The sequence below is a fragment of the Chlorocebus sabaeus genome, chromosome 14 (genome assembly GCF_047675955.1).
Source record: "Chlorocebus sabaeus isolate Y175 chromosome 14, mChlSab1.0.hap1, whole genome shotgun sequence".
NCBI classification, from domain to species: Eukaryota; Metazoa; Chordata; class Mammalia; order Primates; family Cercopithecidae; genus Chlorocebus; species Chlorocebus sabaeus.
This window is the reverse complement of record NC_132917.1, coordinates 54895185-54916314: the sequence shown is the minus strand read 5'-3', so window position 1 is coordinate 54916314 and position 21130 is coordinate 54895185. Positions and strand designations below refer to the sequence as shown.

General features: G+C 35.0%; 1 protein-coding gene across 3 annotated transcripts in view; it reads left to right on the top strand.

The window, feature by feature from the left end:
- RTN4 (reticulon 4) overlaps positions 1 to 21130 on the top strand; it is a 79635-nt gene that overhangs the window by 38209 nt on the left and 20296 nt on the right. Inside the window, exon 1 of one of the 3 annotated variants that reach the window (XM_007970623.3) lies at positions 3207 to 3426. The exons of the other annotated variants lie outside the window; for them this stretch is intronic. Within the exon in view, the coding sequence (XP_007968814.1) occupies positions 3393 to 3426 (34 nt within the window). The 5' untranslated portion in view covers positions 3207 to 3392. Of the gene's footprint in view, positions 1 to 3206; positions 3427 to 21130 lie in introns of those variants that run through there. 3 annotated transcript variants of the gene reach the window in all.

Genomic DNA, 21130 nt, shown 5'->3' with positions numbered 1-21130 from the left:
AAAGAGTTTTTTGTTAGTAGGAATTGATTTATTCATGTAATTTTCCTACTTAAGAGGTAAGTGCACTAAGGAAAAGAGAGTTTGGTTTGAGATGTGAGCAGAGAAACCGTGTAGGTAATTTTAGAGCATATTACCCTTTGGAAAGACATTATGGATATGTACTTGGGGAAGTTTTCATCTTTGATTTTTTTTGTCATGCTTGGGAAAAGGGGATACTGGGGACATGGACATTGAGGAGTGGGAAATTGCCAAATACAAACTTTGAACAGTTTATTTCAAAAGTTCTGTGTAAAGCTGATTTTGCGTTCAGGAAAAAGAGAATGCTTTCCTCCTCTTCTCCCCTACAAACACACAATATGAAATAGGACTTAGAATTCATACAACACTTTTATTGGCTTGCAGTATAAATAAAGGAGTTTTCTGTGGCCTCTCCTTTGTGAGCCTTTGCTTTTAAGAGAAAAGAGGTTCTTGTATCAGATAATCAAAATGCCATTCTGCAAATTGGGACATATGTGCTCTACTTACAAATTGTCCTTGAAAGAAATTTTAATTTTTTAAAAAAGTTATGTGGTTGAAGGAAAATAAAATAAATGAAGGTAAGTTTTTAACAGGTTTATGTCCTTTCTTTGACTTGTTAAGTTGGGGTTCATTGTGGAGTAGGACCATATTACCTATGCATATGTAAATTTTTCTCAGCTGGAAAATAATAGAACTATACAGCAAGGACAATAGTTTGTGTATGAGAGGGGGGCAATTCTGTTTAGAAAGATTGGGTTATTGCCTAGAATTAAATGACTTAATATATAAGCTTTCCTAGATGTGCCTTACTTGTCTTCTTGTCTCTTAGTTTGATTGTTATTTTTAGCATACTGGTAAGTAAATAGCACTTACATAGTGCCTACTTTTTGTCAGGCAATGTCCTTAAAGGCTTCTATTTTAGTAGAGATTATATGATTTTCACAATAAACATAGCCCATCTGGCTTTATATCTTTTAACAAATTTGTGTCATACCAGTTTTTCAGATTTAAGCACTTTTTTGCTTATCTTGCCAAACTTAAAACAAGTCTAATTGAAAAACTTTATAAGAAAGAACTGGGCAAAACGTCAATTGATTTCCACAAGCTAGTTTTCCTTGTACACTTACAAAGACCATAAAAATTAAAGAAGTAGATGTCATTATGTAGGCTGAAATGTTTACTAAACTTCAGGGCTCCTATTTTGACTTTTTAATCTGCCAGGTGTGCTATTAGGTATGTTTAATGTTTAGATGAGTGGGTATGTTTTATTACACATTCGTGCCCCTCTCAGGCTTTTTTCTTTAATTGTTAAGCCAAATCAAGTACCGCAGAAGATACAAGTAGTCTTAAGTGCCGAGTAACTTGATCACAATAAATCTTTTTTCTTCTACTAGCGAAGTAATCTCTGACTTGAAAATAGTGTTTTAATACTATAGTTGAGTATTTTATTCCAATGCTAGTTATTTATTGGCTTTCAGTTTTAAGGGACTTGTTATTAGAAAATTAGTATTTTGTATTTACTAAATAGTTAGAGATTCTGAATGTTGTGTGAAGAGGCCAGACATTTTCAGGCCATGATATGACTTGATGACTGGGTTCTCAAATATCACATTATGCAAGGGTTCAGTGAATAAAGTTTAAAGTTAAATATTAACTTGAGCTGAGAATACTGAGCTCTTTTAAAAATTACTTTTCTTTATTTATGTTTGGAGTTAGAGAGGCAGATAGGGAAATAAATGTGTCATTGGTATTCAAGCCACTTCCTTTTTCCCCTCTCATTTTCCTAATTTTAGTTCTTTCTATGTTTAACTCTTAGATGTTTTTAATTTTTGTGGGTATATAATAGGAGTGTATATTAATATCAAGCCACTTCTGATATTAAGGATTTTGCAGCTGACAGATAGCAGGTTCCAGAAAAATCTCTATTTCATTGTAGTTATACAGTCTTAAGTATGTATTTTTGTACATAGGCTACATACCTTACAGTATTTTTGCAATTTGAGCTGCTCTGTTACTGCCTTTTCTGCTTAGGTGGATATATGTATCAGGTAAATTGATTGTGGAACGTAATTAGAGACACTGCATTGGAATGAAAGTCAGTTTTATAAAGTTGAACACAGATTTTTAAAATGCTGTACATAGATTTGTTTTTATATTTTTCTGTAAAATTTTAGGCCATGTGTGGTGGCTCATCCCAGCACTTTAGGAGGCTGAGGCGGGAGAATTGCTTGAGCCCAGGAGTTTGTGACCAGCTTGGACAACACAGGGAGACCTTGTCTCTAAAAAAAAAAAAAAAAAAAGTAAAAATAAAAAATAAATTAACTGGGCATGGTGGCACATGCCTGTGGTGACTGAGGTGGGAGGATCGCGTAAGCCTGGGAGGTTGAGGTTGCATCGTGAGCCATGCTTGCGCCTCTGCACTCCAGCCTTGGTGACAGAGCAAGACTCTGTGTCAGAAAAAAATAAAAAATAAAATTTATAGTTTGCTTTTATGTCATTTTCTCATGGCAGATAGTATCATTAGCCCATGAATATATCTCCCCAAGCTAAGAATCTATTTATAGTGTCTGTAGTGATACCTAATAAACAATGAAAGATTGAGTTGGAGCAGGTGATGATTAAGAGTAAGTGTATGTTTGTAAGTCTCTGGATTTCCATAATTGTAAAAGGAAAAAAAGATATTAGGAAGATTAGGTTGCTAACATTGAAGTCTGTTTTCTGTTCAAGTAATATGTTCAATAAACATTACTAATTTGACTTATTTTCCACTTATCCCTTCATAAGGTGCAAAATGCTGAATGTTTTATGTCTTAATAAACTTAGGAGCAATTAAGGAGACATCATTTCACAAGCTTGAAATGTAGGCTATTACTATTTGATCAGTCCGTTTTTATCTTATCAGGTAACCATCAATTTTAGAGTTTCAAATGAAAGTGAAAACCAGTAGCATAATTCAACCATGTGTTAAAAAAAAGACTGCATATGGCTTTAAGTGCATTTCAAATACATTCAGTGGTTAGTTCTAAGAACAACCCTTATTTCCTTTCTTTTGGTAACCTGCCCTCTCCCTGCAAATGCAGCTCCATTTGGTATGAGCAACAAGGCAAATGCCCAAAACAATCAACAGTTAGAAGGAAAGCATTAATGCTGGAGTATTAGTAGCCTAGTTACAGATTGCACTGCGTCAGACTGTTCCACACCCAGAAGACGTCAGGTGACTTCAGTTCTGCTGCAGTTGTGCAGCAGAGGAGACTGCAGACTTCGGTTGAGGAAACGGGTATTTCATGTCTCAGGGAGTAGATTTGTGCAGTTACAGCTTTTCTGTTGGTATGCATAATTAATAATTGGAGCTGCAAAGCAGATCGTGACAAGAGATGGACGGTCAGAAGAAAAATTGGAAGGACAAGGGTATATTTGCTTTTTAATTTCTTACTCAGTTTTTATATGTGACCACTAATATATTTCTATGTATAAGCCTTGGAATTTAGATATTTTGGATTAAAAGTGAAACCACTGAAGAGTTGAAGGCTAAAGGATTAAAACAGCTATCTCACGTGTTTTTACATTTAGTTGTATACCAGAAAATGTCATGCTGTTCTGTTTCACTGGCATTCGGTTTAGTCTTTTCAGTCCTGCCGTTTAGGTTCTGTTCTCTAATCTTGCACATTGTAAACAGTATAGATCTGACAGATTTCATTTGTTCGTCACTTGGATGTGGTAAATATACATTGCTGTTTCTGTATTTTGTAGTGACATATTTTCCGCGACTATTTTAAACAAACCTTACTTGGTGTAGTTGAAATTCTGTGTAAAGGTTTGTAGGTAGCAAGATACTGTGTTTGCAGTAAGCCTCTTTTCTTTGAAAATCTGATTTGAACCTTTAAAATTATTACCAACTTTCTTTTAATCAGATTATATGCATCTTGAAATCATTCAAATTATACACAGTATGATTACACAGTAATTTTAAACGCATGTCTATATTTAAGTCACTAACCTTTGTCCTTGTAATGACCAATCAGTGATTTTGATCCCTTTTCCTCCCCCTTGAAAGCCCAGATCCTTTCAAATCTCAGTGGATCGTTGTGTAAGAATTTAAGCCTGTAAATGGTAAAATGTTGACTAGAATGAATATTTAAATAATATTTTTTTATGTAGATGGTTAAATCTACCTTTTTTTTTTTTTTTTAAAGAAGGTGGTAGGCTGTGTAACCACTTATAATAAATTAACTTAAAATTATTAGAGCTATTTTTAAGTAGCTCCAATAGACATTCTACATAAGCAGTTTTTTTCCTGGCTACATTCAAGTTTTATACTTAAAAAAATTATTTCCTTCAAGCAGGATTGGCAACAATATTTCTAAAAGCAGTATGTAGAGCTAATTACAGTAACTTTTACAATATCCTTTTAAAAATTTGTTCAATAAGGATGTGGGGAAAAGGTGAATTTAAGATTGAGATCATATTGAGACATTGGTAAGATTTTATGGTTGCAACTTACAAAACAGTAGAAAACCAAACAGCTTTGGGTTTTGCCTTTAGGAATTCTTTATATGTGAACCTAAAGAGAAGGATTTTTTTTTATTTCTTCATCCTGTTAGCCGTTACAGATTGATGAATTGATATATGGTAGCTTTTGCTAAGTGAAAATGATACAAATGATAATACAATAAACACAGGCCTTAAAAGTAGGTGAAAAGTCATATCAGGGCTCATTCTGCAACTATTAAGACTCTATTAATAACTTAAGTCTTAGATCATTAAATAACATCCTAAGTTCTTTATTTGTTAAAGTAATTTAAGGGTATTATGAGACAGGAGAAATTAAGATCCAGTGTAGTTCATATTTTTTCCAGAGATTTGTTTGATTATTTTTAGGTACCCAAATGTAAAATTGAATTTACTCCTGAATATCTCTGGGGGGCCTAACTTTGTAAGTGGAATGGCCTAATGTTTTTTAGTAGTTGTCTGGCTGTTTTGGTCAGTAAGATTAACTTTGCCTGTTTTTCTGATTCAGTGGTAAAATTGTGTTTTAGTATTTTCTCAGCAGCCAATTTCAATATTAGAGTAATATTAATTTAAGATTACAGAGTGAGAGTAAGGTTTAAATTGGAAATCACAGAAGTTGGAAGCTACCATGGAATGAGTTTTTCCTCAAAAAAAAAAAAAAAAGAGTTTGATGGCAGAAAAAGAGCCTAATCTAGGGTCTAGGTAAATTTTAAAAATATACTTAAGCATTTTTCTACTGCATTCTCCCCCTGACCACCAGTATAGTATAGTGACAGATTTGAGAGAGATGCTCTGATTTCAGTGTTCTTTAAAAGGTGGTGTACACACACCACCGTGCGTGCTGATTAACTGGTATTTAAGATATTTAATCTTTCAGGCTAGAAGTGTTACTAATAATTTGTATTGTTTTATATATTCATATTTTCTTTAGGAGGATACTTATGACAAATGACATTTACATAGTATTTGATTATTGGGGTTATATGAGAAATTTTGAGTAAGGCAGTCAGAAGATTTTTAGGAGCTCAAAATAGGAAGGAATGGGTAGGCCTAGGGATTTGGGTGGGGGTAGGAGAATGATACAACCACTAAAAAGCTGTAGTTGAGACAGTAAATAACTTTCTGGGTAGAACAGAATATTTAGGACAGGAGTTGAAAGGTAAGATTGGTATAGTCAAATAATGTAGAAAATTTAGATGATCTAGATTAGGTTTCCTCATCCTTCTCTGTAGATGAGAATCATCTAGTGCTGCTTAAAAATGCAGATTCCTTAGGTCCTAACCTACCAAATCAGATTTTATAGGGCCTGGCCATCTGCATATTAAGCATCCTGGTGTAATTCATGTTGTTGGGCAAATTCGGGAAACAGTGATCTAGGGTTTAAGCCTTGTTTCTGGTATATTTTGATTTTGGCTAGAACAAGAAACTTACCCTTTTTGGTCTTAATTTCCTCGTTTGCATGCTGTCCAGGGTTCCAGTTGAGAGGTTCTCTGGTTTTATGGAAAAGATACCCTGGGCCAGACCGCAGAAGACACTGAGTTTTGAATTTCATTGTAAAAGAAATAAAAAGGCTTTGGAAATTTTAAAGTAGAGAATGGTAAATGATAGCAGTTTTGAAAGACTGGTTTAGCGTGCCCCGTAAGATCAACTGGGGGAGAATAACCTATAGCCACACCAGTTAGGATGACTGTAGTTGTGCCCAGATTTAAAACAGATAGTCTTGAATTTGGCCTGAAATAGGAAGGAAAAAGAAGGTGGTAGATTTGAGAAATTCAAGGAAGGAATACTTGGCATTTGGTATAGATTTGCAGGACAAGGATGAGGTATAAAGACTCAAGGGGCAACATGAAGTTTGAATTAGAGTGAAACATTGGCAATGACAGTCCTTTAGTATCAGGAGAAATAAAGCTAAAATAGAAAAGATGCCAAGTTGGGTTTCAGACACTTTGAATTTGAGAGTCAAATGTAGAGGGAGGCAGGTAAATACTGTGTGAGGCGATTGCCCTGAAGGAACTGACTATTAAGAAAGGCAAGCCTAAAACCTATGTTACGGAGGTCTGCGGCATCAGGGAAGATGAGGAGTTATAGAGCAGTAAAAGAAGCAAGATAGTATAACTGATACTAAGGGGGGTAAGAATTTTCAAGAAGGAGTGGGCAATTAAATACTTAGAGAAAGAAACTGGTTAATATGAGGGAGAAATGGATATGAATCTTTGAATCTTGTTAAATTTTAAAAGTAGGTGCAACACTATTCTTTATTGTTACAGTACTCTTTGGATTTGTCAGTTAATGTGCCAGAGGTGACCTTCGAGAGAAGTTTCTTTCTGTAGGATAGGGAAATAAATGTTTCTAGCATTAAAACTCAATGTAATTATATCTCAAGACAAACTAGTTTTGGACCGTTTCTGCAGCATACTTCCGCGTAGAGATTCTTATAGGACTCTCTGATCTTGTGATAAGCTGCTTTACAGTTTTTGAAAGCCTTGAGTAAAGCTCATACTGCCATTTTGGTAGAGAGGAGCAGGGGTCTTGGTGTTTGAAATGCCTTACTTGGGAAAGCCAAAAAATACCCAACGATGGAACTTTGGCATTAATTAATAATTACGGGGTCTACTGATTGGAAGGACTCTCCTTTCAGTTCTAAACTTGGTTAAAACTGAATATTTAGGCATTCATTAGATACATCTTCTAGATCTTGGGTTAGTAATGCAGCACTACATAGGTATGTGTTATAGAGAATTTAGAAGGTAAATAGAAAAGCAAAACTCACATCACGCAGAGAATGGTTTTTGGGGCATCTTTTTAACAGGATAATGTGTGTTGGGAGGGTTATGTGGTATATTTTATTCTGTAGTCTTTTTCCCCCATTAAGTGGGGAAATAACTTTTATTTTTTAAATACTGTACATTATTTTAATGACTGCAATATTTTAATTCCATGTAGTTAAATCAGGTTATTGCTAAAGTTTTGCAAGTACAGGTTGAACATTCCTAATCTGAAAATCTAAAAGCCAGAATGCTCCAAAGTCTGGAACATTTTGAGCACTGATGTGATGCCACAAGTAGAAAACTCCACCCATAAATACTTGACACAATCTTTGTTTCGTTCACAGAATTATATAAAATACTGCGTAAAATTATTTTCAGGCTATGGGTATAACATGTAGATGAAACGGAGTGAATTTCATCTTTAGACTAGGGCCTCACTCCCAAGATACCTCATTATATATGTGCAGGTATTCCAAAATATTTCCAAATATTCCAATGTATTCTAGTCCCAAGTATTACAGGAATACCTCAACCTGTAGAAACAATGCTGAAATGATTATAACTGAATATGTCTTTGTTTCTATTTGTGATTACTTGCAAATTTCTGGGTTATGTTATTTAGGCTTTGGGTGCCTTTTACAAAACTTCTCTCCAGAAAGATTGTACAAATTATTTTCATTAGTGAATGTGAGTGTCCATCATGGATCTCTGGCTAAGGTTAAATGTATGTATTCCTTTCTTAGAGTTTTTACTCTAAGATAGTTATTTTGTCAGTGTTAACTCATTAAGTTATTGATAAGAAGCAGCTTTGTATTGTAAGAATGTGTAAGCAGTGGGAGCAATGGTGGAAATACCCTTTCAATTTTATTTACTCAAGTCTGTGTACTACTAATCCTTACCAGGACCCATAACTGGTCTTTCCACTAAATTATATGTGTCACAGCCAAATTAAAATTACTCTTCCAAAATGTAGCTCTAATCATGGCACTTAAGGGATTTTCCTTTACTTACTTTTCAAATGAAGTTTATAGTGTCTATCCTAGACGTTTAAAAGGCATTCCATGGCCTAGCCCCAACCTTTATAATTTCATCTCTTATTACTCCCTGTCTCTAGCTACATTGAAGGACTTGTTCTCTAAACATGCCTGTTCTTTGCCTTTGCTTGTGTTTTTCTCTCCACCTTGAATACCCTTTCTTCCCATTTCATTTTGCTCAAGTAGTCCTTATCAAAGGCCCGGTTCTCCTTGAGGTGTTCACTAAGCCTCCCTTAGTGAGGGGAGGTAGTTCAGTGTTCCTCACTCCCATCCCTCAGTTTTCACTTGGTACTTTTTTTTCCCCCCAAGGGAAGGGCATAAGGGGTCTCATTTTGTACTTTCTATTGCAATTATTTATGCGTAAATATCTTGGCTCTTTTTCCAGCCTCCAAATTTTTTTGAAGACTGACAACAGTAGTGGCTTCATCACTGGATCTTCTGATTGACTTGGTGCAGCTTCTCAGTGAAGGGAAAAACTGAGAACTCCATTGTTCAGCCAGGTTTACTTCTGGCCTTAAACCCACATAAATTTTTGGAAAATGTTAAAATATGATTTCAAGTGGGAGAAATTAGAAAAAGGATTTCCCCCACTTCTCCCCTTCTTAAAGGAACAATTCAGCAACTTAAGGAACTTCTGTAGGTTCAGAATTTTTAGAGTATTCCTGCAGATAAGACATTCTATTAATCATTTATTCCAACTTTCTATTTTACTGATAAGGAAACCAAGAAAACAAGAGATTTAAATATTTATCAGGCCCACACAGGACCATGCCACTGGTCCATGCTGGCATGAAACCTTTGTTTTTATCTTATAATTTATATTTGCATTTATATAATTTATTCTTGAATAACCAAAGAATGAAAAGTATATAAAAGCTAAAATGGCCTATGTTTTGATACTTTATTTGTGCATTGTCTAGTTGTGGCATGTTATTGAATGTCATATACTTCTTTCGTATTGTCCTCACTGCAATAAAAAAGGCAGGCATTTGTCTGTCACACTAATCATGGAAGAAGGTAGGTGAGGTTAGTCATTTAGTACAGGTATTGTCAAAAGGTTAAACCTAGTGGGAATTTCCTGGGCCAGGAGAATAATTTCTTTTCGTCTTTAAGAATTGGATTACATGCTTGGATGTAGGCAGAATATCTAGGCAGAGAATAGAATTCTTAAATTTGTTCTCTGGGTGTCCCCCAAGTTCCCTTTTTATTTACAGCCATCTCAGTATCTGCAGGAGATTATTTCCAGCCCTCCACCGTGCGTCCCCCCACACCATGGATACCAAAATCCACAGAGGCCCACGTCCCTTATATAAAACGGTGCAGTATTTTCATATAACCTACGCACATCTTGCTGCATGCTTGAGATCATCTCTGAGTTACTTTTTACAGTGTAGATAGTTGTTACATTGTTCAGGGAATAATGACAAGAAAAAAGTCCATACTTGCTTAGTACAGATGCAGTCATCATAGGCCTAGCTACATTTTTCCATCCACAGTTAGTTGAATCTGCAGATGTGGAACCCACAGATAGAGAGGGCTGACTGTATTCACTTGGTCCCATCTCTTGCTAGAATTTGGGCTGAAGGATGATGTTTAATTTAGGCAGTACTTTTCTTTGCATCCTTGGAGCAGTGATCCGACACCACGTTTATACTTACTTCTCTGCTGTTTCATGAATAAGGCTGACATATTACTGAGTGTGTGTGTATTTTTTTTAGTCTGCTTCATGGCTTTCAAGTTTGTTTGATTCAGCTGCCCCTCAGGCATTTGACGTCTTATAGACACTAAAATATTTTGTGTTGTCTTTCTTCAAATACTATATCACTTCTATATTCTATATAACATTTACTTATGAAGCTCAATGCAATTTAAAAACTGAAAAATTATCAAATTATCAAATATTAATGATAATTATTTGTACTGTTCGTTGATTCGGTGAACATATATTGTATGTACAATAGTTATATAAGGTTATGGAAGAAGAAATATAACTGATTTACTTCCTAGTGGAGTTCATTCTGTGTTTTGAACTAGTAATTTGCTTTGAGCTTTCCCCTCCCCCAACTCTAGTATATTAAGCTTTAAGTTTCTAGAGTTAACGCCATTTCGTTTTTGTTAGTAGAAAATAGGATTTTGAGCAGTAACTTCCTGTTTCTAAGACTTGGTGCCTACTTACTTTAAGTTTAGATGCCAACAAGAAGGAAAATTTAAACTACAGTAAATTACACATTGAACCAGTTTATTTTCTAATTTTAGGTTTCTATTTATGTAGGTCTTGATCAATTCCAGTAATTTAAAATAATAACTACATGCTTATCAAAATATCAGAAATACAGACTTGTCATAGGAAAAGTTCTCATTTTAATGTTCTTTGCAATTGAAAGTCGTTGAAGTGAGTGCAGGTAGGGAGAGTCATGTATATCCAACATACTTAAAGAGAAGATACTTAGCTTTACCTTAGAGAAAATGAAATTAAAGGTAGAATTGTTCTGTAAAGAGAAAATTATCATGGTATAGAAAAACTAGGAGTGAGAAACTAGAACTGTTTTCTGCCCGTTTTTGTTGTTTTCTCCTAGTAAAGCTGGAAATAGAGTCTAGGATTAAGGGAAATACTGAAAACTAGATGAACTAATGAAGTAAACTGGTGAATTTAATTATAAATGAAGCATGTGTGGTGTTATTGAACTTCACTTTTCTCTTAGAGAAATTCATATTATCCTTAGAAGACAGTAAACAGCCGTAGGTAGTTTTTATGTTCCTGCAACATATTGAGGCATTTTCTACTTGAAATATAGGAAAAAGACCACTGGCTGGGCCTTGTAGCTCATGCCTGTAATCCCAGCACTTTGGGAGGCCATGGTGGGGGGACTACTTGAGCCCAGGAGTTCAAGACCAGTCTGGGCAACATAGGGAGGCCCTGTCTCTACAAAACTTTTAAAAAATTAGCTTGGTGTGGTGGTGCATGCCTCTGGTCCCAGCTACTCGGAAGGCCGAGGTGGCAGGATTGCTTGAGCCCAGGAGGTCAAGGCTGCAGTGAGCTATGATGGTGCCACTCTGCTCCAGCCTGGGTGACAGAGGGAGACCCTATCTTATAACAACAACAACAACAAAAAGAATTTGATTGACTTTATCTTGGCACATAAAAACCAGTAACGATGAAAATAAATGTATTTTAGTTCATTCTTAACATAATTTAGTTTTTAATCACAGCTGTGCATAAAGTTTTAGAGTAAACGGAGGATGAATCAGATTTTTGGGATTTAGGGGAATGTAATTTTTGCTACAAAATTGTATACTAGCACAAAATGGCTTCTTTCGCTTTATGATTGAATTTCACAGTGGATCATTTATTATGTCCCTTCACAAAAAATGTTTAGTGGTTTAAAAGTGTACTTTCCCGGGAGCTCTTCCTAATCTTTTGAAGTGAGAGGCTGTTTTGAAATGCCTTGTTGGACTGTTAGTGTTTTTTGGAGCAGTTCTCCAGCATAGCTCACAACATTAACTTTGTGGAATTTCAAGTTAATAGCAAGATTTGCAGTTGTGCACTGTTGATTTGGGTGGTTTTATCTGACAAGACATTTAGGTAATGAGTGAGGCTGGATGGTGAATTTAAACAGTAAGGGATATTTATGAGCTTGGATTAATTTTGAAGATTACTTAGCGGATGTTTTCTTATGAAAATTTTCTTTCGTATGCAACTTCATAACTGCAGGGACTCATTTAACAATACTAAACTTGGGTAAGAGAATCTTGTACTCCTCAAATATTGTTGGTTACTAGAGAGCTAGAAATACATATTTTTTAAATCACAAACCATCTTTTAGTTCATATTATGTGGGGAGAGGAGTATGTGTGTGAAAACGCAGTGTTTAAAACGATTTTAATTGTAAAGGCCGTTCTCTGTAATAATAATAAGGTTCTATCCTAGGTGTAGGATTGGTTTTTTTATAAAATGAATAGTAAACATTGACTTAACTTCACATCTTTATGTTTGGCTTCTATTTGCTGGAGATTTTCTAGAAATGGTATTTCTATTTTCGTTATATGCTTTGTCAAGTTTATTGCTTATTTAAAAATTTGTATATCATTCTTAAACTCACCAATGTCTTTTTAATCTATTTTTATAGTTTTTATGTATATGTAATTACATGTATAGTTATAGTATACATTTATTATTTTTAAGGTGAGAACAGTTTCGACTGCTTCTAGAAAACAATTTAAACAAAACGTGGTTTATTCATATTGAATCTCAATGAAATTTATTGGTCTCACCTATAACTCTACTCGTAGTGTTAGTAAATTGTGTCTCTTGTCTCAATTGTTTAAACTAAGGTAGAAACAGCACTTGGTATTCTCAAGTAGGCTAAAAAGCAAACTTGAGTATTAATATAGTCTTTTAAATACAAAAGAGTGATATACAAAATATAATATTAGTATAGTCCTTTAAATACAAAAGAGTATAATAGAGTGAGACCTTCATGGTCAGACTTGAATTTCAGTTTGTAACCCTACACAATTTATTTAACAATATGTTTACATTACAAATATACAGATACATTTGCATCATATATGTAATGCAGATAATACTTTTTAGAGTTGTTGTAATTGGAGGTAATGTATATACAATGTTCTCAGCACAGTGCCTTGCTCAGACTGGGAGATTACAAAATCATTGTAGAAAGGGGAAGTGTAGAAATTCTGCTGTTTGTTTATTGTGCTATTTGTTTATCATGTAAAGTGTTATTTTCTTAGGCGTGGTGGTTCAAATTCACCAAAGCACTGTAACCTTGTAAGTAAGATAGGAAAGATTTAGTGGAAGAGACAAGGATCTGAAATTTTGCATGTATCTTTTGAAAAACTCTAGTTAAAGGAAGAGGAGATAGCCAAGAGAGATGCTGGTTTGCCAGGTATTTGGATGAGATACTTTTGTAGCAATAACAGGTACCCATCAGCCTGAGACTTGCTAATTGAAACCTCTTTAGATATACTTTCAGAGAAAGTTGAATTCACCTTTTGTAAAAAATCAGGGCTTAGCTGAGCATCATATTTAATATTTGATTGCGTTTCTTGTCCTTATCTCTTGACCTTATCTCTTACCTCTTGAGCTTTAGTTCCTTTATTTAGTGTGTTCAGTTCACCAAGCATTTCCATATGTGAAATTTACAGTTCAGCTTCAAATACTTTCTTAGGTGGGTATTATTTTTCTAATTTTACACGCAGGGAAACAGAGATTACATTATCTTCTCAGATCATATTGATACTAACCTGAAGGAAGAAATAGGACTCAAAAGAAATAGGACTCAAGCCCCTCTTAATGTCTTTATGCAGAGAGCTAAACTCTGCACAGATCCTTTTTCAGGTGAATGCTTACTGTGTTGAGATAAAAGCTTACTATTATGTAAGTACTAAATTTTCAATTCTGAATTCTAATTACTTTTCCTGGCATTTGGGAAGAATTTGATTAAGGATTGTGATTCCTAATAAATATGTAATTATTATTATAAACATTATAGTTGTGAAAAACATGAAATTTTAATACCATTCTAATATTTATATATTTGTTTATTTCCTATTTAACTGCCATTCTCATTCCTCACCTGGCATTATTAAAGAGAACTTAATATTTGCTTTTGCTTCAAAAGTAGGTATTTTTTTGCTAGCCATTTCCTGTCCTAGTATTTTTAGGAACAGCCAAGCCAGTTCAACTCCCCCCTGCCCCGCCTTCCCAGACAAAAGCTTTTTAAAATTGAAACCTGACTTCGGGCTGTTCAAAGAAGAACGTAAGAATTTGATTTGAGTTAAAATGTAATTGGATGACTTCTGCATGTAAGGCATGTACAATGCAGGCTGACACTATTTTTAGCTATGGCAAATGACAGTTTATGATTACCAAATGTAGGCAACTCTTCTTACTGTGCATTGAGCGAGAAGTTTTTATTTTAAAGAAAAGATTTAAGTGTACTGACTTATTTTGAATTAAAATTTTAGTTTGATAAAGATGCTATTACACAAAACACAATCATTTTCCACATTTTTATCTTGGAAACAAATGTTGGCAAGGACTGCAGAGCATTAAATTTTTTCTAAACTACAAGGGTTTGTTAAAATTGATGAGCATTATTTTTAGCAATTCATAAGCATTCCCCCAAAGTTATACATGGAAAAGTACTGCTAGATTCATCTCAGATCTTTGAAAGGATGTTTAATGAACATTTTATATAAGTAAGGTTGAGGCCACAGAATAGGGTTACCTTGTATGATTAACCCTTTATTCTGCAGTATAGGAGACTTGAGGAACCATGAAAAGTTAAACTTTCCTTATATAAACTCTTTGTCTTAATTTTGGTTTTTCAAAAATAAGGAGCTACTAAAGTGATTACCGAGGAATCCAAAATTAGCATTTTGGTGATCTTGTAGTTCTTATTGAAAGGTGTCCTTTATTTTAATTTGAAAATTAAATGTTTGTGTTCTAAAAATAATCTGACTGCTATTCAGACAATGCAGCAAGCATTAATGATGTAGGTAATGGGAATATAAAGATGAAAGGCATTTATCAGTTTTCCAGGGTCTAATAAGGGGAGACAAGCCTGCAAAACAGTGTTTTATTTTTTATAAATTACCTGAAAGCTTTTTTGTTATTTAATAAATGTAGACATCTGAAAATAGTGTAAATAAAATAAATGTTAAGTCTAAAGCATAGAAACATTTTTTAAATACATCAATTAGAATTAGTAACCTGTCATAAGGTATACATTCATTCTAATCAGTCAACAATAATATTGAAAATGTAGTAGTTTTTGGCTTTCTGCTCAGCTCTGGGGATAAAGTTGGGTATTAATACATACATGTTCTTTTATGGAGTTTGCAACCTAGTAGAGAAGTATGTTGAAATGAATGTTTTTTTAAAGTTTTATATCTATTTCCAGGACGATTTTCTTCACCCCCTTCCCAAAAAAGGCCCCCACACCCTTTAGCAGTCACTCCTCTTCCTTCCTTTTTCCCCAGCCCCTGACAACCACTTACCTACTTTCTGTCTCTACAGAATTCATAACTTGCCTATTCAAGGCATTTCATATAAACAGAATCATAAAATATATGGCCTTTTGTGACTGGCTTCTTTGACTTAGCATATGTTTTCAAGATTCATCCAGGTTGTACAGTAGTTTCCCCCTTATTCTTGAGGTATAAGACTCTAAGACCCCTTGCATATGCCCTAGAAACTGCAGATAGGACCGAACCCTGTATATACTGTTTATTCCTGTCTATACATAACTGTGATAAAGTTCAATTTATAAATTAGTTACAGTAAGAAATTAACTTTAACAATAAAATAGAATCATAGTAACAGTATACTATAGTAAAGTTAAATGAATGGTGTCTTTCTCAAAGTATCTCATTGTGCTATACTCACCTACTTTTTAACTGTGGTTGACTGCAGGAAACTAACCAGGGAAAGGGAAAATGCAGGTAAGGAAGGACTACTGCACTTCATTTTGTTTTATGGCCTAATAATATTCTGTTATATGGATATACCTTTTTTTAAAAAAAATCTATTCATCAATTGATAGACATTTGGGTTGTCTGTCTCCTCTGGCTATCCTGAGTAATGCTGCTATGAATATTTGTGTGTTAAATTTTTGTTTGGACACAGGTTTTCTAGTTTCTTGGGTGAAAATTCCTAGGAGTGGAATTGCTAGGTCATAAGGTAACTCTGTATTTAATTTTTTGAGGAACTGCCAAATTGTTTTTCACAGTGACTGAATTTTACATTCCCATCAGCAATGTATGAGGCTTCTAATCTTCGACACTTCTTGTTAACACTTGTTATTGCTCATCTTTTTGATTATATCCATCCTGGGGGGTATGAAGTGGTATCTCATTGTGTTTTGGTTTGCATTGTTGTAATGACTAAATGATGTTGAGTGTTTTTTCATGTGCTTATTGGCCATTTGTGTATCTTCTTTGGAGAAATGTCTATTCAAACCCGTTGTCTATTTTAAATTGTTTTTTACTGTTGTAAAAGTTTTAAAATGTATTCTGAGTACAAGTCTCTTATCAGATCATTGATTTGCAAGTGTTTTCTCTCATTCTGTGTGGTATCTTTCCACTTTCTTTGTGGTGAAAGTTTAATTTTAATGAAGTCCAATTTATCTTTTTTTTTCTTTTGTTGTTTGTGCTTTTGGTGTTATATGTAAGAAATAATTGCCTAATCCAAAGTCATGAAAATGTACACTTTTTTTTTTCTTAAAGAGTTTTCTGGCTGAGTGCCGTGACTCATGCTTATAATCCCAGCACTTTGGAAGGCTGAGGCAGGAGGATTGTTTGAGCCCAGGAAGCTGAGGCTGCCTGCTTTGGCACCACTCCACTCCAGCACGGGCGACAGAGTGAGACCCTGTCTCAACAACAATAACAACAACAAAAAGATAGGAAAGAAAGATAAAAGAGTTTTCTAGTCTAAGCTCTTAACTTTGACTCTTTGAGCCGTTATGAGTTAACTTTTGTATATGATATGGAGTAGAAGAATCCAACGTTATTTGTTTTGCTGTTGGATATCCAGTTGACCATTTGTTTAAAAGACTGTTTTTTTCTCATTGCGTTGCCTTGGCACCCTTGTCAAAGTCAGTTGACCATAAATGTAATGGTTTATTTCTGGGTTATCAGTTGTATTCCACTAATCTACCTGTTTGTTCTTGTGTAACTACTCTACTGTCTTGATCACCATACCTTTTTAGGAAGTTTTGATATAGGGAGGTTCGAGTACTCCAACCTTTGTTGTACTTTTTCAAGTTCTTCTTGATTTTTTTGGATCCCTTATATTTCCATATGAATTTTGCAATTGACTTGTCAATTTTTGCTAAAAGACAGCTAGGAATTTGATGGTGTTTGTATTTTAGATCAATTTGAGGAGTGTTACTGTCTTAATGTCTTTCAATTCATGAACAGGAGTCTTTCCAATTATTTAAGTCTTCAATTTCTTTCGACAATGTGTTATCATTTATAGTTTATATGTCTTAAAATTATTTTCACTGTATTCCTAAGTATCTTATATTTTTCTGTGCTATTATAAATGGAATTATTTAATTCATTTTCAGATTGTATATTGCTGGTGTATAGAAATACAATTTTTGTATATTGATATTGTGTCCTACAGCCATGCTGGACTCTCATTCATTATTTCTAGTAGCTTTTTTGTGGATTGCTTAGCTTTTTTTAAATGTATACAGCAGGCCCTCATATCATTGTTTTGTTCAGTGTTGTTTCGTTACAATGTAGATGAGGAAAAAAAAGCAATTCCTGGCTGGGGCCACTGTCTGTATGGGATTTGTAGGTTCTCCCCATGTCTGCACGGGGTTTTCTCTGGGTACTTTGTGGTTTCTTCCCATATTCTAAAGATGTACACATTAGGTTCATTGGTGTGTGTCAGTTGTCTCAGTATGAGTGTGGGGATGTGTGTATGAGTGTGTCCTGTGATGGAATGTTGTCCTGTCCAGGGTTGGTTCCTGCCTTGCACCCTGAGCTCTCAGGATAGGCTCTGGCCACCTATGACCCAGAACTGGAATAAGCAGGTTGGAAAATGAATGAATGAATGAATGCAGATTATTGTAAAATAAAAACCCGTAAAGTATACAATAATGATGCAAATGCACAACAATCAATGGTGCAGTGTGAAGGCACTGAGTGATCCTGCCATGTTTGCTGTTTTTGAACTGTGTGGTGGCGGTAGGAGGTGCTCCTACCGCAGTGTTTGCTTTGTAAACATTTGTTCCTTGATTTAACCCACTACTGCTACAACCACCATCACTGATTCACCAAAAATTGTGTTTTAAAAAAATCTTCCTTAAATGTATGTATAGCTTACATTATTTCAATGTTTAATAGTAGCAGTGTTTTGAGTCTTTAGATTTTTTTTTTTTTTTTTTTTTTTTTTTTGAGACAGGGTCTTTCTCTCTTGTGCAGGCTGGAGTGCAGCGGTGTGATCTCAGCTTGCTGCAACCACTGCCTCCTGAGTTCAAGCGATTCTCCTGCCTCAGCCTCCCGAGTAGCTGGGATTACAGGCAGCTGCCAACATGCCCGGCTAATTTTTGTATTTTTAGTAGAGACGGGATTTCACCATGTTGACCAGGCTGGTCTCAAACTCCTGACCTCAGGCGATCCGCCTGCCTTGGCCTCCCAAAGCACAGGGGTTACAGGCGTGAGCCACTGCACCCAACCTTTATTTAGAGTATGATGATGTTTTTGTCACCAGAAATATGCCATAGAAACTGAAGTCTTGTTTATGTAAATTAACCTATGGTAAAATTGGTTTTGTTACATGTCATTTCACTTAAAGGCACAGTTTCCAGGAAGCTATCCTCAACATTTAAGTGAGGATTTACTGTATAAGATCATGTTATCTGCAAATAGAGTTTAGTCTCTTCCTTTCCAACATGGGTGCCTTGTATGTCTTTTTCTTGGCCAGTTGCACTGCATAGCACCCCCAGGACAGTGTTGGACCAGAAGTGGCAAGAATGGATGTACTTGTCTTGTTCCTGGTCTTAGGGGGAAAGATGTTTACCATTTAGTTTGAGGTTAGCTGTGGGTTTTTGTAGATGATCTTTATCAGTTTGATAATGTTCCCTTTTGTTCCTGATATGTTAAATGTTTTATCTTGAAAGGGTGTTGGAGTTAGTGAGATGCTTTTTCTGTGAGATGCTTTTTCTGCATCTATTGGGATGATCATGTGGTTTTTGTCCTTTTCCTGTTAATATGGTATATTATGTTGATTGATTTTCGTATGTTGAACCAATCTTGTATTTCTGAGATAAAGGCCACTTGGCCATGGTGTATAATCTTTTTTATATGTTGCTCAATTCAGTTTGCTAGTATTTTGTTGAGGATTATTGCGTCTGGATTCATAAGGGATGTTTATCTGTAGTTTTCCTTTCTTATGATGTCTTTGTCTGATTTGGTATCAGGATTGAACAAACTTCTAAATTAACTAATGAATCTAAATTAATAATTCTCTCGTTGACCATTAGAAGCAACAGTATTTGAATATACTTCTCAGAAGGGATTTTAGTAAAGTTCTATACCTCCCTCCTATTGAGAATCAATTATCTTGGATAAACAATCTTTCAACTTTTTTTTATTAAAACCAATTTGAGGAAACTGTAAGGGACTAGAAATTTTGTTGGCAAACGTCAGTTAAGTCAGCCACACTGTTTGCTAGCAACTAATATTTTTTCATTCTTGCAGCTTCACTAACAATCTCTTCAGCTTCTTTACAGGAAAAGATTGAAATTCTTCTGTACTTTGCACAGTGGGGTTGGTGGCAGTGTAGATTGCCTCTCAGATGTTCCTGTTCTAGGATGTATTCATTTTATCTTATGTGTGACTATCAGTGCCTAGTTGTCTCATTTCTCTTGGCTGTTCTTCCCTTTTTGTTCTTCTCCAGTGCTCTAAAGGGTCTGATGGCTCCACTAGAGCATTCCTAGTGCTTGTTTCAGTGTGTGTTGTGATACCTGCTTTGAGCTACTCTCATGCAGCTGCTTACATATTTTTATGCAGTCTGTGTGGGCTTACGCATGTAATTTTCAGAACTTTTCCATTTATTGAAAAGACCTTGTTCCTAGGAACCATATGACAAGAGGAAAGGAAGTGGTAGGTTAGGGTTTACTGTACTTTCTTAATTTTATTTAAGGTTGTGATCATTGAGTACTGCTGGGCCGTATACATGACTATTCTGGTATCATCAACTTTGGGGACATTGACCTGATTCAACCCAGAACACCAGAATCATCAACTTAAATACTCTAGAATTTTAACTTGTCAGCTGGATCCAAATATTTATTAAGCTAACAGAGAGGGTGTTCTTTTTCCAATAGGAAAGCCTACTGTGAAAAATAACACTCGTAAGATTCTTTAGTAGTACCGAATAGAAACAGAATGGTGTGATTTTTTTCTGATTATAGTCATGATTCATACTTGCCAATAGAGTGGGACCATTTCAGATGGCACAGAAAAGAATAAAGCAGCAAGTAAAACTCATTGATATTCCCGTTATGCAGAGAAAAACACTGCTTAGTGGTTATCCTTTCAGACTTTATATGTTTAATTTCTTAAGTGAGAATATACTGTGAGTCTTTTTGTAACATTTCTGTTTTCATTTGTCATTATGGACATGTTTCTGTGATAATGTAGATCTGTATCACTTTTTTAAATGGCTGTTTAACACTTCTCTTGCATAAATATACCCTAATTTTATTTAATCAGATTCACATGGTTTTTGAAAGTCATTTTTCAACAACTTAATTATAGTTCTCTACTGTGGGAAAGTACTTATCAAATATATTGGAGTAAAGCCCTTTTCTCCGTTTTTGGGTCTAACGGTAGGTGAAATATTCACATTAAAATTTGTCCCTTATTGATTAAACTGTCTTGTTAATTTCACTTAGCCTTTCTTGGCCTTTATGATTCATCTTGCATCTTGTAATTATCTGCCTACGCTTTGCCCATTTGTTATACACACACACGTATAACATTTTGAAGGACTTTAATCAGCTGAGCCTTCAATTTGGCATCATACAACGGAGAGTATGAGTTTTATCTATAGGAATCCTGGGTTCAGATCCATGTTCTGCCACTTATTAATGATGTGATCTCGGTCCAGTCATGTAGGAGCTGGGTTTCACTCTTTCAAGCCTACCTTTCATTAGGTTTATTTGTTTGTTTGTTTAAGAGATGAGGGGTCTCTGTATTTCCCAGTCTGGTCTCAAACTCCTGGCCTCCTACCTCGGCCTCCCACAGAGCTGGAATTACAGG